Raw genomic sequence first — 14,825 nt, forward strand, 5'->3', positions numbered from 1 at the left:
CGCCACACTCATAGAGGAAGGAATCAGAGAAAGTAGACTACCTTTTAGAGAAGGTAGATAATGCAGGGTAAGTCTAGTTGGAGTTTAAGGGAGAAGGGATATTTTACTAGTTTGTCTTTAAGGACAATCTCTCTAGGCAAAGAAGAGTCCATGGAAAGGAAGATATGGAAGGTGGAGATATCCACTATGGCAAAGTGAACATGTGCTAAAGGAATAATTTTGAGTCTACGAATGAATGCCTTTGGGACTTCTATCTAATGCACTTGCTACCTTCCTTCCTGCTGCTACTGCTACTGCTAAGTCGCTTCAGTCATGTCTGACTCTGTGTGACTCCATAGACAGCAGCCCACCAGGCTCTGCCATCCCTGGGATTCTCCAGGCAAGAACACTGGAGTGGGTTGCCATTTCCTTCCTGCTACCACCTTCTTATTATCAGTTATGAAGCAGGGAATAAAATTTATTTTATTTATTTAGATATATCTCATTACCTATTTCTTCCTTACTTGTATAGGTGGTTCTGTCCCTGTAAGGAAAGTAAAGTGTTTGTTGCTCAGTTGTATCCAACTCTTTGCAACCCTATGGACTATAACCCTCCAGGATCCTCTGTCTATGGGATTCTCCAGGCAAGAATACTAGAGTCGGTTACCCTTTCCTTCTCCAGGAAATCTTCACAACCCAGGGGTTGAACCCGAGTTTCTTGCATGGCTGGCAGATTCTTTACTGTCTGAGCCATAAGGGAAGCTCTCTGTTCCTGCAAACCCCCAGATAAATCTCAGTGGAACTGGCATGTTTGAGGGTGGGATATTGGCAGGGTAGACCGTGACGTTTTGAAATCTGGTGTGCGGAGGTCCCTAGGTCTCTGGTATGTTCGCACACAGGGTGCACATCCCTGTATGTGTATAGGCCACCTCCCTTCTTCCATTTCAGTTGCTTTGCCTGTGCCCACCTTCATTCCTTTTCAGACTGATGGTTAGCCCTGGAGGATGAGGAAGCAAATAGTACATTCTCCTTCACTAGTACTCTGCAGAGGTCACAGTGACCTGCTTAGGGAATGGTGTGCTAGGTCACCTCTGCTTCTGAAAATGGGAAACCAGAGAGTGGGAGGGGGGCAAGACAGATATCAGAAAGGTCTCCATAACAGGACAGAGAGTATAGAACCATTCACCAAGCAGAAACTTTGGTTGATAAACCTCTAAGATTTTTTAAAATTTATTTTTAATTAGAAGATAATTGCTTTGCAATGCGCTATTGGTTTTTGCCATACAATGACGTGAATCAGCCATAAGTATACAAATATCCCCTCCCTCCTGAATCTCCCTCCTACCCCGCCACCCCAACCCAGCCCTCTAGGTTGTCACAGAGCACCGGGTTGAGCTTCCGTGTTACATAGCAACCTCCCATTAGCTATCTGTTTTACATATGGTAATGTATATGTTTTAGTGCTGCTCTCAGTTTGTCTCACCCTCTCCTCACCCTCTGCCACTGTGTCCACAAGCCTGTTCTCTACATCTGTGTCTCTATTTTTGCCCTGCAAATAGATTCATCAGTACCATTTTTCTAGATTTCATATATATGTGTTAATATACATTGTTTGTTTTTCTCTATCTGATCTACTTCACTCTGCATAACAAGCTCTAGATTCATCCACCTCAGTTCAACTGACTCAAATTTGTTCCTTTGATGAGTGAGAATTATTTCATTGTATATATGTACCACAACTTCTTTATCCCTTCATCTGTCGATGTACATCTAGGGTGAAAGCTGTAAGATTCTCAATGGCTCTCAAGTAAATATCTGCTGTGCATGCATGCATGCCAGGTCATTTCAGTCATGTCCAATTCTTTGCGACCCTATGGACTGTAGCCAACCAGGCTCCTCTGTCCATGGAATTCTCCAGGCAAGGATACTAGAGTGGGTTGCCATGGCCTCCTCCAGGGGATCTTCCCATTCCAGGGATCAAACCTGTGTCTCTTACATCTCCTGGTTCTTTAGTGTTCTCTAGTGCCACCTGTGAAGCCCAAATATCTGTGGTAGGGGTTACCAGTCACAGTGTAACCATGGCTTCTGTTGCTTTATTTTAGAACGCCAACCAGGCACCTCTATGGCCAACTCCAGTGCCCTTCCTTCAAGTTCAGCTGGGATCAGCAAGGAACTGATTGATCTGAAGCCCCTCATCCAGTTCCCAGAGGAAGTCGCCAGCATCCTGATGGAGCAGGAGCAAAATATTTACCGAAGGGTCTTGCCAGTTGACTATCTTTTCTTCTTGACCCGGGGCTTGGGCACAACAGAACGCCAGAGGTCCCTGCCCTGCCTCAAAGCATCCATCTCAGCATCCATTCTTACCTCCCAGAAGGGAGAGCACAATGCCCTCGAAGATCTTGTGATGAGATTTAATGAGGTAAGAAGCCGCTCTCAGATGTGTTGTGATTGAATCACGAGTAAGTGCTTGTTTTCATTTTTAGTTAATTTTTAATTGAAATATAATTGATTATCATGTTGTATCAGTTTTTGCTGTACAGCAAAGTGAATAAGCTGTTCATTATACATATGTCTTTTTAGATTCTTTTCCCTTATAGGACATTACAGAATATTAAGTAGAGTCAGTCCCCTGTGCTATGCAATAGGGCCTTATTAATTATCTATTTTATATATAATAGTGTGTGTATGTCCATCCCAATCACCCAATTTGTCCCTCCCCCACTCTCCCCCTGGTAACCGTAAGTTTGTTTTCTGCATCTGTGACTCTACTTCTGTTTTGTGAATAAATTCACTTGTACCATTGTTTTATATTCCACACATAAACAATGTCATATGATATTTGCCTTTATCTAACTGCTAGTAAGTGACCTTTAGGCATTTCCCCTTTTAGGTCTGTTTGTTACTGCTATCTCATCTACCTGTCTGTCTTGACGCTTCCATGATAACTGTTTCCTTTCCAGGCAAAGGGATAGACACACTGTCATCCTCCCTTTCACTCCACTCTACCCTTCAACCTAATTGAGCCCATCTCCATCCCCTAGCATAACCATGTTCTACAAGCTTTCACCCTTTGGACAACCAGAACCCCTCATTTTCTGTATGCCCTTGCCAAAATGTTCTCTCTGGGCTCATGTTCAAATAATCTCCTCCTGGTGCTCGTAAGCCTAGGTGTCTTAATTTGGAGTTTGATGACATGATCCCTTGCCCATGGGGTCCTTCTAGCCCACTCCATCTTCTATTGTCAGTTCTCCCCCCGCAGAAATTAAACACCAATACACCTGGGTCAGAAGAGCTGGGAGGAACATGGTCTTGAAGGACAATGAATTGCCTCATTCCTGACCTCTGTATACCATCAATTTCTCAGCCCCAGAAAGTCCCTCCAAGGCCTCCGAGACCTTGCCAGAAGCAACCTCTAAAAAGGACAGGTGTGACCAGAGTCTGGGAACACCTAGAAGGGAGGTATTGCAAGAGGTCTAGGAGCTTGCTGGGAGCAAAAGAGCCAATTGCTGGACACCCTGTGACCTTGGACCAAGGATGAAGGACAGGATAGAGAGGCAGGTCTCTAGAGTCAGGGGATGCTGCACTCTTGGACTTAAAGAATACTTTCACTCCATAGCCTAACCCCACACCCAGAGCTTTCTGTTCTATATTTTATTTCTTTTAGACTTCATTTCCTTGTCTTGAATATTAAAACACAGAATTTCAGTCTGTGTGTTTAGTGGTTGTTGGTTGGTTGAATTCCACAAATACAGTAGTTTCCTCGTCATTTAGTAAACTACCTAAATGCTAAGAGACTATCCTAGGTCTCATATATCTCTGATTGGCAGAAGATCAATCAACCTTTGTTACTTAAACACTTTCCAACCATAGCAGCTCATCTTGCAGCCTCCATAGCCTGTCAATCATGACCCTGATGATGGTTGTATCATGACAGTGATGCCCAGTGGATGAAGAGAGTGTTAGAGGCTGAGCTCAAACAGTTCTTTGTTCCAGAGATGCCCTGAGCATCATTCCTCAAAGGGAGATCCATGATTCATAGGAATCGCTAATAGTCATCTGGCACTGTCGTGCTAATTATTTAACCTGTGCCACTTATTTGTTCCTCGCAACCAACCTTGGGAGACAGATTCTTGTCATTAACCCCGTTTTACCAAAGGGGAAACAGACACGAGGAGATGGAATTCTTTTCAAAAGGTCACATAGGTAGTAGGTGGCAGCGATATTGAAGCCCACAGAGTCAGGTCTCAGAGCCTGGGCTTTGAACCAAAACATGAGAAAAAAAAATCAGACAATCCCAAATTGAAGGATATTCTACTCTTCAAATGCGTCAGGGTCATGAACGGTAATTGTCAAAAACTAGAGGAGACCAGGAATTTTGTGCTCAACTAAATATAGCTTGGGGTCCTATTACATCCTGGACTAGAAGAAGGATATTGATGGGAAACTGGTGAAATTCTAATAATGCATGTAGTTTAATGCGTATGAATGTATCAATGTTAACTTCCTTGTTGTGATAATGGGACTATGATTATGAAAGATGCTAACACTGGAAGAAGTTGGGTGAACTATGTACAGGAACTCTCTGTATTTTTGTAACTTTCCTGTAAATCTAAAATTACTTCAAAGTTAAAAGATTTTTTTAAAAAAATAGTGAAGCTCAGAGAGGTTGAGTCACTTGTACAAGGTCACACAGTGGCTGAGTGATGTCAGCATCCAGATGTCTGTCTTTAAAGTATGTTTTCTTCTCAATCAGTTGCCTGCCTCTCTACTTGTTGAATTACCAAGTTAAAGTTTGTAGTAAAATAAGCATTTCTGACTTAGAGTTTAATTAGCCCAAGGTCTCCTTTAACTTCTTGTGCATCTACTCTTTTTCTACTTCTCCTACCATTTCTATTTTTATCCAATTTCCTATTACCATTCATTCATTCATTCACTCACTCAAGATTTATTTATGGAGCACCTACTATCCTGTAACCTTCTCTTTTTTAAACTGGTGTGTTAAACATCTCTTTTAAATAAGAAATTAGCATCACCGACTCAATGGGCATAAGTTTGAGCAAACTCCAGGAGTTAGTAAAGGACAAGGAAGCCTGGTGGGCTGCAGTCCATGGGATCTCAGAGAGTCAGACACAACTTAGCGACTGAACAACAATATAGGATGAAAATTTACAACATTATTATCCCATGCTTTGGTTCTTTCAGAATTCGGTATACAAAATAAGTGCACTTTCCTCAGTGGAAGTAAAATATACTTTTGTTGAACATGGGAGAATCTCAAAGACAAGAGTGAGACAAAGAAGAGAAGAGTGAGCTTCATTGCTAGTCACTTAGGAGAAAGGCAAATGCATTTGTTCCCACATTCAGTCTTGCAGTTGACGTGTTTTCTGCACTTCTCAGAAGCAGGAGACCATAGTGGAAAAGCTCTAAGGAAAGTGAGTAACAGTCTGTGGCTGCCAGAAGCTACCAGTCTTAGACTGTAGTCAGGCAGGGGCACAAATCTATACCAAAAAAGGCAGAAATTGTGTGCAGTGTGAGTGACACAGATGGTGGGAGCTGAAGTATCCAGGTGGGTGATCAGACTCTGCTTCACGCTGGTGTTTGCGGCCAGGCCTTGAGGGGTGGTTGGGATAGAGGGGGACCATCTCAGGAAAGGGGAGGAGGCCATTCTGGGCAAGAATACAATACAACCAGTTCTTGTCATGAGCAGGAAAGCCTCATGGTCTGAGGCAGCTTGCTCCTAATTGTCAGGAGAACGTGATCATGAGCTAGAAGTTTCCCAAATCCTAACAACTCTTTACATAAAGACTTTAATGTTGGGGAAAGGGAAGACTATCCCTCATTCCTGTCAGGCAGTGTTGCATAACTTTAATTCTTAGGAAAATACGGTGAAAATGCAACTCCAAGTACAGTCATGAAATAACTGAAAGGGGTTTGGCTTACGTTAAGGAAGGCCAGGAGATAAATCATTTAAAATCAATTTAGACTGTGGCTTGGAAGCAGAATTTCTCCCCCTTTCCCCTTCTCCTGCCCGATGTCAAGACTGGTACTTGCCAGCGACTTTTCTTTATCCTTGTAAGTAAGCAGAAGCAGGCACGAGAAGCCAGCCCCCAAGCCAGTGGTGGTCAAGGAGGTCCTAATGAGAAGTAAAAAGTGTTAGTCTCTCAGTCATGTCCAACTTTTTGCGACCCCATGGACTGGAGCCCACCAGCCTCCTCCGTCCATGGGGTTTTCCAGGCAAGAATGTTGGAGTGGGTTGCCATTTCCTTCTCCAGAGGATCTTCCCGACCCAGGGGTCAAACCTAGGTCTCCTGCATTGCAGGCAGATTCTTTATCATCTGAGACACCAGGAGGTCCTAGGGGTGGGCTCGATCCTGCTCCCCTTGGTTTGGAAGGCAGGGCTTGCTGAACCCTTTTGACCCAGACACCTCTCTGTAGTCATATTCTTGTTCTGAAGCTCCAAGAAGCCAGTGTTCTCTCTTCTTCCTCTGAGGCTCAGCAGGCTCACTTCCTGGCTACCCCCAATGTCTCTTGCTCTGACAATCTCAAATCATATTTTTCTTTTCCCTACTCTTCCTTTCTCCCACCTCTACTTCTAATCCACATTCTTTTTGATCTTACTGTTTTTAGTTTCTCTTCGAATTCCAGAGCCATTTATCTCTTCGAAAAGGAGACAGAGAGGCATTTTTTGGTAGATAATTTTTCCAAAGAGATGACATACTTTATCACGTGCCTTTGAGAAGAGATGAAAGGCAAATACAGATGGATGAGCATCCTGACTTGCTTTGAGTTCATGCCCTTTTCTTATGAAGGGCTGTGATGGAACATGGTTTGGGGAAGCGGTGTATGAGTCACTAGTTCTCAAACCTTATGCCTCCTCAGTATGGCCTGCTTTTGTCTGGTTGTCCACACACTGATGGCCTTTGGGGTCAGAATTCATCATCCTATGCCCTGAGAGAGCAGTTTTTCTTTATGAGTAGGTCTTAGCAAGACCATTCTCAGAGCTCCTCTCTTCAACCAGCTGATCCAAGGGCAGGTGGCGAGCCCAAGACTGAGCCCTCAGTTAGACTGAGACCCCAGGAGGCTCAGGAGAGATTCTCCCTGGCTCTTTACCCTAGGTGACCTTCCTGCACCCTCCCATGTTTGGTCAGCCTGAGCCATCATCAACCTGCTTCTCTAGACACACAAATGTAGGCAGCCCAGAGTGACACTCAGGTGCTGCCTGTCCCTTCCATCTGGTGAGTTTCACCAGATGTCAGTTCAACAGTGTAAAGGGCACCCCCTCTATAAAGAGTGCCAAGGTGCAGCTTAACTCTGTAGGAAAGATCATAAGAATAAATAAACCATCTGACCAGAGAAAGACTGTCTGGGCTTGAGTCCTTTCAGCCAGAATCTCCTTGCTGTTCTGTTGCTCGTCATGTCTGACTCTTTGCAACCCCATGGACTGCAGCACGCCATGCTTCCCTGTCATTCACCATCTCCCGGAGTTTGCTCAAACTCATGACTATTGAGTCAGTGATGCCATACATCCTCTTGTCCTCTGTTGTCTCCTTCACCTCCTGCCTTCAATCTCTCCCAGCATCAGGATCGTTTCCAATCAGTCGGCTCTTTCCATCATGTGGCCAAAGGATTGGAGTTTCAGCTTCAGCATCAGACCTTCCAATGAAAGTCAGGGTTGGTTTCCTTTAGGATTGACTGGTTTGATCTCCTTGCAGTTCAAGGGACTCTCAAGAGTCTTCCCCAACACTACAGTTTAAAGGCATCAATTCTTCAATGTTCAGCCTTCTTTGTGGTCCAACTCTCACATCCATACATGACTACAAGAAAAACCGTAGCTTTGACTATATGGACTTTTGTCAGGAAAGTAATGAGTCTGCTTTTTAATATGTTCTCTAGGTCGGTCATAGCTTTTCTTCCAAGGAACAAGTGTCTTTTAATTTCATGGCTGCATTCACCATCTGCAGTGATTTTGGAGCCCAAGAAAATAAAGTCTCTCACTGTTTCCACTGTTTCCCCATCTATTTGCCATAAACTGATGGGACCAGACGCCATGATCTTAGTTTTTGAATGTTGAGTTTTAAGCCAGCTTTTACACTTTCCTCTTTCACCTTCAAGAGGCTCTTTAGTTCCTCTTTGCTTTCTGCCATAAGGGTTGCGTTATTTGCATATCTGAGGTTATTGAAATTTCTCCCAGCAACCTTGATTCCAGCTTGTGTTTCATCCAGCCCAGCATTTCATATGATGTACTCTACATGTAAGTTAAATAAGCAGGGTGACAATATACAGCCTTGATGTACTCCTTTCCCAATTTTGAACCAGTCTGTTGTTCCATGTCTGGTTCTAACTGTTGCTTCTTGACCTGCATACAGGTTTCTCAGGAGGCAGGTAAGGTGGTCTGTTATTCCTATCTCTAAGAATTTTCTACAGTTTGTTGTGATTCACATAGTCAAAGGCTTGAGTGTAGTCAATGAAGTAGAAGTAGATGTTTTTCTGGAATTCTCTTGCTTTTTCTAGGATCCAACAGATGTTGGCATTTTGATCTCTGGTTCCTCTGCCTTTTCTAAATCCAGCTTGAACATCTGGAATTCTCAGTTCACATACTGTTGGAGCCTCACTTGGACTATTTTGAGCATTACTTTGCTAGTATGTGAGATGAGTGCAGTTGTGCGGTAGTTTGAATATTCTTTGGCATTACCTTTCTTTGGGACTGGAAAGAAAACTGACTTTTCCAGTTCTGCGACCACTGCTGAGTTTTCCAAATTAGTTGGTGTATTGAGTGCAGCACTTTCACAGCATCATCTCTAAGGATTTGAAGTAACTCAGCTGGAATTCCATCACCTCCACTTGCTTTGTTTGTAGTGATGCTTCCTAAGGCCCACTCGACTTTGCACTCCAGGAGGTCTGCCTCTAGGTGAGTGATCACACCATTGTGGTTATCTGGGTCATGAAGATCTTTTTTGTATAGTTCTTCTATGTATTCTTGCCACCTCGTCTCAATATCTTGTGTTTCTGTTAGGTCCATACCATTTCTGTCCTTTATTGAGCCCATCTTTGCATGAAATGTTCCCTTGGTATCTAATTTTCTTAAAGGGATCTCCTGTCTTTCCCATTCCATTGTTTTCCTCTATTTCTTTGCATTGATCACTGAGGAAGGCTTTCTTATCTCTCCTTGCTATTCTTTGGAACTCTGCATTCAAATGGGTATATCTTTCCTTTTATCCTTTGTCTTTCATTTCTCCCCATTTCTCAGCTGTTTTTAAGGCCTCCTCAGACAACCATTTTGCCTTTTTGCACTTTTTTTCTGGGGGATGGTTTTGATCACCCCCTCTTGTACAATGTTAGGGACGTCCATCCATAGTTCTTCAGAGACTCTATCAGATCTAATCCCTTGAATCTATTTGTCACTTCCACTGTATAATTTTAAGGGATTTGATTTAGGTCACACCTGAATAGCCTAGTGGTTTTCCCTACTTTCTTGAATTTAAGTCTGAGTTTGGCAATAAGGAGTTCATGATCTGAGCCACAGTCAGTTCCTGGTCTTGTTTTTGCTGACTGTATAGAGCTTTTCCATCTTCAGCTGCAAAGAATATACTCTTTAAGGGATCATGATCACTTTGACAAATTCCAGCATCTAAGTCTCTCTGTTCATAGCCCAGGAAAGACCATTTTAGCATAGTAGAAAAAAGCATAACATATCATCATGACCAATGGGAACTTCCCTGTGGTTCAGTTGGTAAAGAATTTGCCTGCAACGCACAAGACCACCTGTAATGCATGAGACCAGGATTCGATCCCTGGCTCGGGTCAGGAAGGTCCACTGGAGGAGGAAATGGCAACCACTCCAGTATTCTTGCTTGGGTAATTCCACGGACAGAGGGCCTGGAGAGGTACAGTCCACGGGGTTGCAAAGAGTTGAATACGTCTTAGTGACTAAACCAACAACAATGACCAAATGTGTTCCTTCACTTGAAATACTTCAGAAAAAAATATTGGTTTTGAATTTGTACATTCAACCTTGTTAGCAAAGTTTCTTATCAAAGCTTCCTGTCCCCCACCCTCATACTCTTTCATGCAGAAAGCCAAACAAATCCTCTGCTCAGGACTGCTGTACAAACTATTTTCCCTCATATTGGAATACTCATGAGGTACGTAATAAAGCTCTCTCAGGGTAAGGGAAATTTCAGCTCTCTTTGGAAAACTAGAGTTTTCCTTGGGAAAGCACTTCTCCCTAGAGGCATACCTCTGAGAGCAGAAATGGTATTCATTTCCCTGGAAATTTCATGCCACATTCCCCAGGGAACAGAAATTTTAGTTCAGAAGTTTCTGGACTAAAGAAATACGTGCGTGCTAAGTCGCTTCGATCATGTCCAACTGATTTATGAATATAGGACACTTGTGAGAGATGCAAGCAGGAAGGCATGGGGGCTCTGTCCCAAGGATTAAATAGGCTGCCGTTTTATAACCAAAGGAAAGTCAGGGAGCGGGGGGAAAGACACCTTCTTTAAGTAGATATCAGGCTTAGATCTCTGGCTCCTCCCTATATCAGGCAGGAGAGACTCTGACCTATGAGGTCAAACTAGGATTATCATAGCACTTACTCAAACCAGTAGGCACGGGTGGTGACATTTTTCTTTCACCTAATGGCCTGGAGTATATCTTGTGCATTTATTTATGCCTTTATAGAAGCAAGGCCGCTTCAGGGAGTTTTGATAGCTTTCTTGAGGAATCATTAGCTTACGGTGGTCTTCCAAAGTATCCTAGGTTTCCCCATCTACAGTGCCTGGGTTTTAGTCCATCATTTCCCACTGTGGAACCTCAAGCCAAGTACCTAATCCCTCACCTTTCAATGGGGATATTAATAGTACCTACTTCATATGGTTGATGTAAGTCAGAGAGATGACGTGGGTAAAGCACTTAGTGCGGACCCAAGACACAGTTCTGGGTTCAGTGTCAGTTACAAACAAAACTAAAATAGCTGCATTGTCAGAATAACGAATGATAATAGATCCCACTTATTATTATTATCCCCTCACTTAACAGATAAAATGGAAGCACAGAGAGGCAAATGACCCATGGTTTCAGAGTTAGTGTTTGAACTCAGGTAGTCTGACTTCTGAAGCCAGTATTCTTGATTCATTAACCTGGTGCCATTGAATCAGAAGCCATAAGAGCCCTTTTCCCTCACCTTGGTCTTTTATTCTGAATTAAACCATTTGCTTCGCAACAGTATTCAAATATTCTTTATTATTTCAACATGTATAGCACTGTTGACCTCCTTGTTGGCTCCATGATATTGAAAATGTGGCATCTCCTTTGAATTGGCAGGCTGTGGAACTGGAAATGGGTAGGACAATGGCATCGCAAAACGTCTGAGAACATCGTCCTAGAAGAGTAATAGAATAAACTGTCGCTTCCCAGTACCAGGCAGAAATAGGATTTAAGGTCTTTGGCTTTTAAAGTTTCCTTTTTGGCTTTGAAATCTCCTTAGGTACTGGGTACTTGAGAATGTAGGCTGCCAAAAAGAGAATAAAATAAAAATTTTACTTTAGGGACTTGCCTCATCCAGTAGTTAAGACTCCAGGCTCCCAATGCAGGGGGTGTGGGTTTGATCCCACAGGCTGCGCAGTGCAGCCAAAAAAAATTTTTTTTTCCTTTGTTTCTTTATCCTCCTTCCTTGACCACACCACACCTGCAAATCTTTTTCCTCCTCTTTTTCTGTATTTCAATTTTGCATGAAACTTATACTCCCAACAGGGATGGCTTTTGAAATTCAAAATCTTTAGTTGCACCTGTACTCCTTGAAAGGCTGGGTGTACAGTTATTTTGTGGATTTTTTGGGGGAGGCTGTTCTCTAGTTGTGCTCTGATTTGGGGCAGCAAGAGAAGGCTTTGGAGAGGATCTGCTCAGTATCTTGTGAATCAGCCCTTCCACGCCTGAGTTCATGCTTTAAACGTCGAACGTGATTTCCTTTAACGGTGGCTTTCGCTGATTAGCAGAATGAAATCAATGGACATCTGAATATTTTTAAATACACACATGCCTGGAGCTAGTCCACAGGAGATTCTGGCTGTATGAATCCATGGTGGGCCTGGGGCTCTGTATTTTTAAAAAGCTCCACTATATATTACTGATGCCACCAATGGTTGAGAATCACGACTCCAGACCTTCAGGAGCACAGGTTTTTCAAAGAGAAGAATAAAGCTGTAGCCCAAAACAAATAGGGGGGAAATGATTCCAGTCTTTGGAGATAGTGTAATAGTTGAAAATTGTCTAAATAGATAAATGAACAATAAATATTAAGTGTGATGGCTTGCTTATTTGCTTATTTGCTCTTTCCTTCCTTCTTTCTTTCTGTATTTTTTTTTAATTGTTTGGTCCTAGAGGACTTGGTTTTGAAATCTTCAATATTCAAACTATTTTATTACTATGACAGGATATTTTTATTCTTATTTACCCTGCTTAAGGCTCACATCATGCCTTTAGTATTTAGCCGTTCTAGAAAGAGAACTGCCAAAGCCATAGATTCATTGGAGGCCTGTTTTATTCTGTTGAAAGTAAGCATCAAGTTACTACTTCAGTCCCTGGACTGATAAAAATAAGAATGCATCCAGTGGAAATTAGCAAACAGACAAATATGATTTTGACATACATGAGACGTATTTATTTTTAACTGGAAACAGTTAACATGGCTCAGAGAAACACTCCAGCAGTTTCTCAAGACCCCGTATTCTTTGCCTTCAGGCGTGTCACTGAATGACACTGAGCACTGTGGGAAAGAGACTGGGATTTTGAGTCTCTCTCCAGGACTGCCTTAACTGACCCTGTTAGGATGTTTAATTCAACTCTCTGAAAAACCACTCTCTCAGAGGTCTTTACTGCACATGTAGGAGCCAAGGCGGAAAATTTATGCTTTGCCAAGAATCTACATTCGCCAAAGAGATTTAAACATTCATAAATCCAGTTGCCTTCTTGATGCCCCGCCTTTTATCATTCAACAGATTTTTACGAAGGTACATCTTATATTCTAGGCACTGTTTTGTGTGCTGGGGATATAGCAAAGAACCAAGACAGAGGCCCTCCATGCACAGAGCTTACATTCTAATGTCTAAAAGGCATCTCAAATATGACCAAAATAGAACTCCTGCCTTCTCTCTACCCTATTCACATACCACATAGTATTTTCCCCATTTATCTCCTTCCTCTCATTTCAGCATCTACCTGGATGCTCAATCTGACAAGCTAGGAGTCACTCTTGATTTACTGTCTCTACCCAGACTGCCAACATCCGAACCATCAGCAAGGCTCATTTGCTGTACTTACAAATACGCCTGGAATTGGACCACTCCTTAGCATTTCCCCTAGGAGCTTCCCTGGTGGCTCAAATGGTAAAGAATCTTCCTGCAGTGTGGGAGACGTGGGTTCAGTCCCTCGGTTGGGAAGATCGCCTGGAGAAGGGAATGGCTACCCACGCCAATATTCTTATCTGGAGAGTCCATGGACAGAGGAGGCTGGTGGGTCACAGTCCACGGAGTCACAAAGAGTCAGACACAGCTGAACGACTAACGCACTCCCTTTTTTCACTTTAGCATTCCCCCTGCCACCACCGTGGAGCCAGTCCCCACTGCACTCACCTCCAGTGCTACTTTGATGCTTGCATAACCTATAATCCTCTTCGCCACCCAGGGCCAGCGTGATCTTTTATAAATATAAAGTGCATCAGATCACTGCTGTTGTTTAATTGCTAAGTCATGTCCAACTCTTTGCAGCCTCATGGACTATAGCCCACCAGGCTCCTCTGTCCATGCGATTTCCTGGGCAAGAATTCTGGAGTGGGTTGCTATTTCCTTCTTCAGGGGATCTTCCCGACCCAGGGATTGAACCTGTCTCTCCTGCATTGCAGGCAGATTCTTTACTATTGAGCCACTTCCTAAAAATTCCACTAGGTCTTCCCTTTGCATTTGGAATGAAATCCAAAATGGCAAGACCCTGCATGATTTTGCCCCATCAGCTTCTCCAACCATCTTTATACCTGGCTCTGTTCCAACCACACTGGACTTCATTCTGTTCCTGAAGACGCTGAACTTGTTTTTCCCACACAGCCTTTGTACTTGTTGTTCCCTCTGCGGAAGACTGTCTCCCCCACTGCTGGTGTCTGCTTTTTCTCGATCATGTCTCAGTTCGAAAGTCAGGGAAGCCATTGACTTGTTTACTTTTTCGTCAGAAACCTGATTACCCTGTTCATTGCTATAGGTCTGGTTCTTCGCCAAGAGCCATTTAAGTTCAGTTCGGTTCAGTTGCTCAGTCCTGTCTGACTCTTTGCGACCCCATGGACTGCAGCATGCCAGGCTTCCATGTCCATCACCAACTCCCGGAGCCTACTCAAACTCATGTCCATCGTGTCAGTGATGCCATCCAACCACCTCATCCTCTGTCGTCCCCTTCTCCTCCTGCCTTCAATCTTTCCCAGCATCAGGGTCTTTTCAAATGAGTCGGTTCTTCACATCAGGTGGCCAAAATTTTGGAGTTTTAGCTTCAGCATCAGTCCTTCCAATGAATATTCAGGACTGATTTCCTTTAGAATGGACTGGTTGCATCTCCTTGCAGTTCAAGGGACTCTCAAGAGTCTTCCCCAACACCACAGCTCAAAAGCATCAATTCTTCAGAACTCAACTTTCTTTATAGTCCAACTCTCACATCCACACATGACTACTGGAAAAACCATAGCTTTGACTATACAGACTTTTGTTGGTAATGTCTCTGCTTTTTAATATGCTGTCTAGTCGGACATGACTGAGCAACTTCACTTTCACTTTTCATTTTCATTTTCATGCATTGGAGAAGGAAATGGC

The 14,825-nt window shown here is 43.2% G+C and overlaps 1 protein-coding gene across 6 annotated transcripts in view; it reads left to right on the plus strand.

Annotated features, from left to right (window-relative positions):
- Positions 1 to 14,825, plus strand: part of PLCE1 (phospholipase C epsilon 1) — a 372,153-nt gene that overhangs the window by 207,902 nt on the left and 149,426 nt on the right. For all 6 annotated transcript variants that reach the window (XM_086378753.1, XM_086378751.1, XM_086378754.1 and 3 more), the window contains one exon: positions 2,082 to 2,398. In XM_086378753.1, the coding sequence (XP_086234879.1) occupies positions 2,082 to 2,398 (317 nt within the window). The remainder of the gene's footprint in view (positions 1 to 2,081; positions 2,399 to 14,825) is intronic.

This window comes from Bos grunniens, chromosome 26 (genome assembly GCF_055505025.1).
Source record: "Bos grunniens cultivar Pamir isolate PY7600 chromosome 26, Bosgru_T2T1.0, whole genome shotgun sequence".
NCBI classification, from domain to species: Eukaryota; Metazoa; Chordata; class Mammalia; order Artiodactyla; family Bovidae; genus Bos; species Bos grunniens.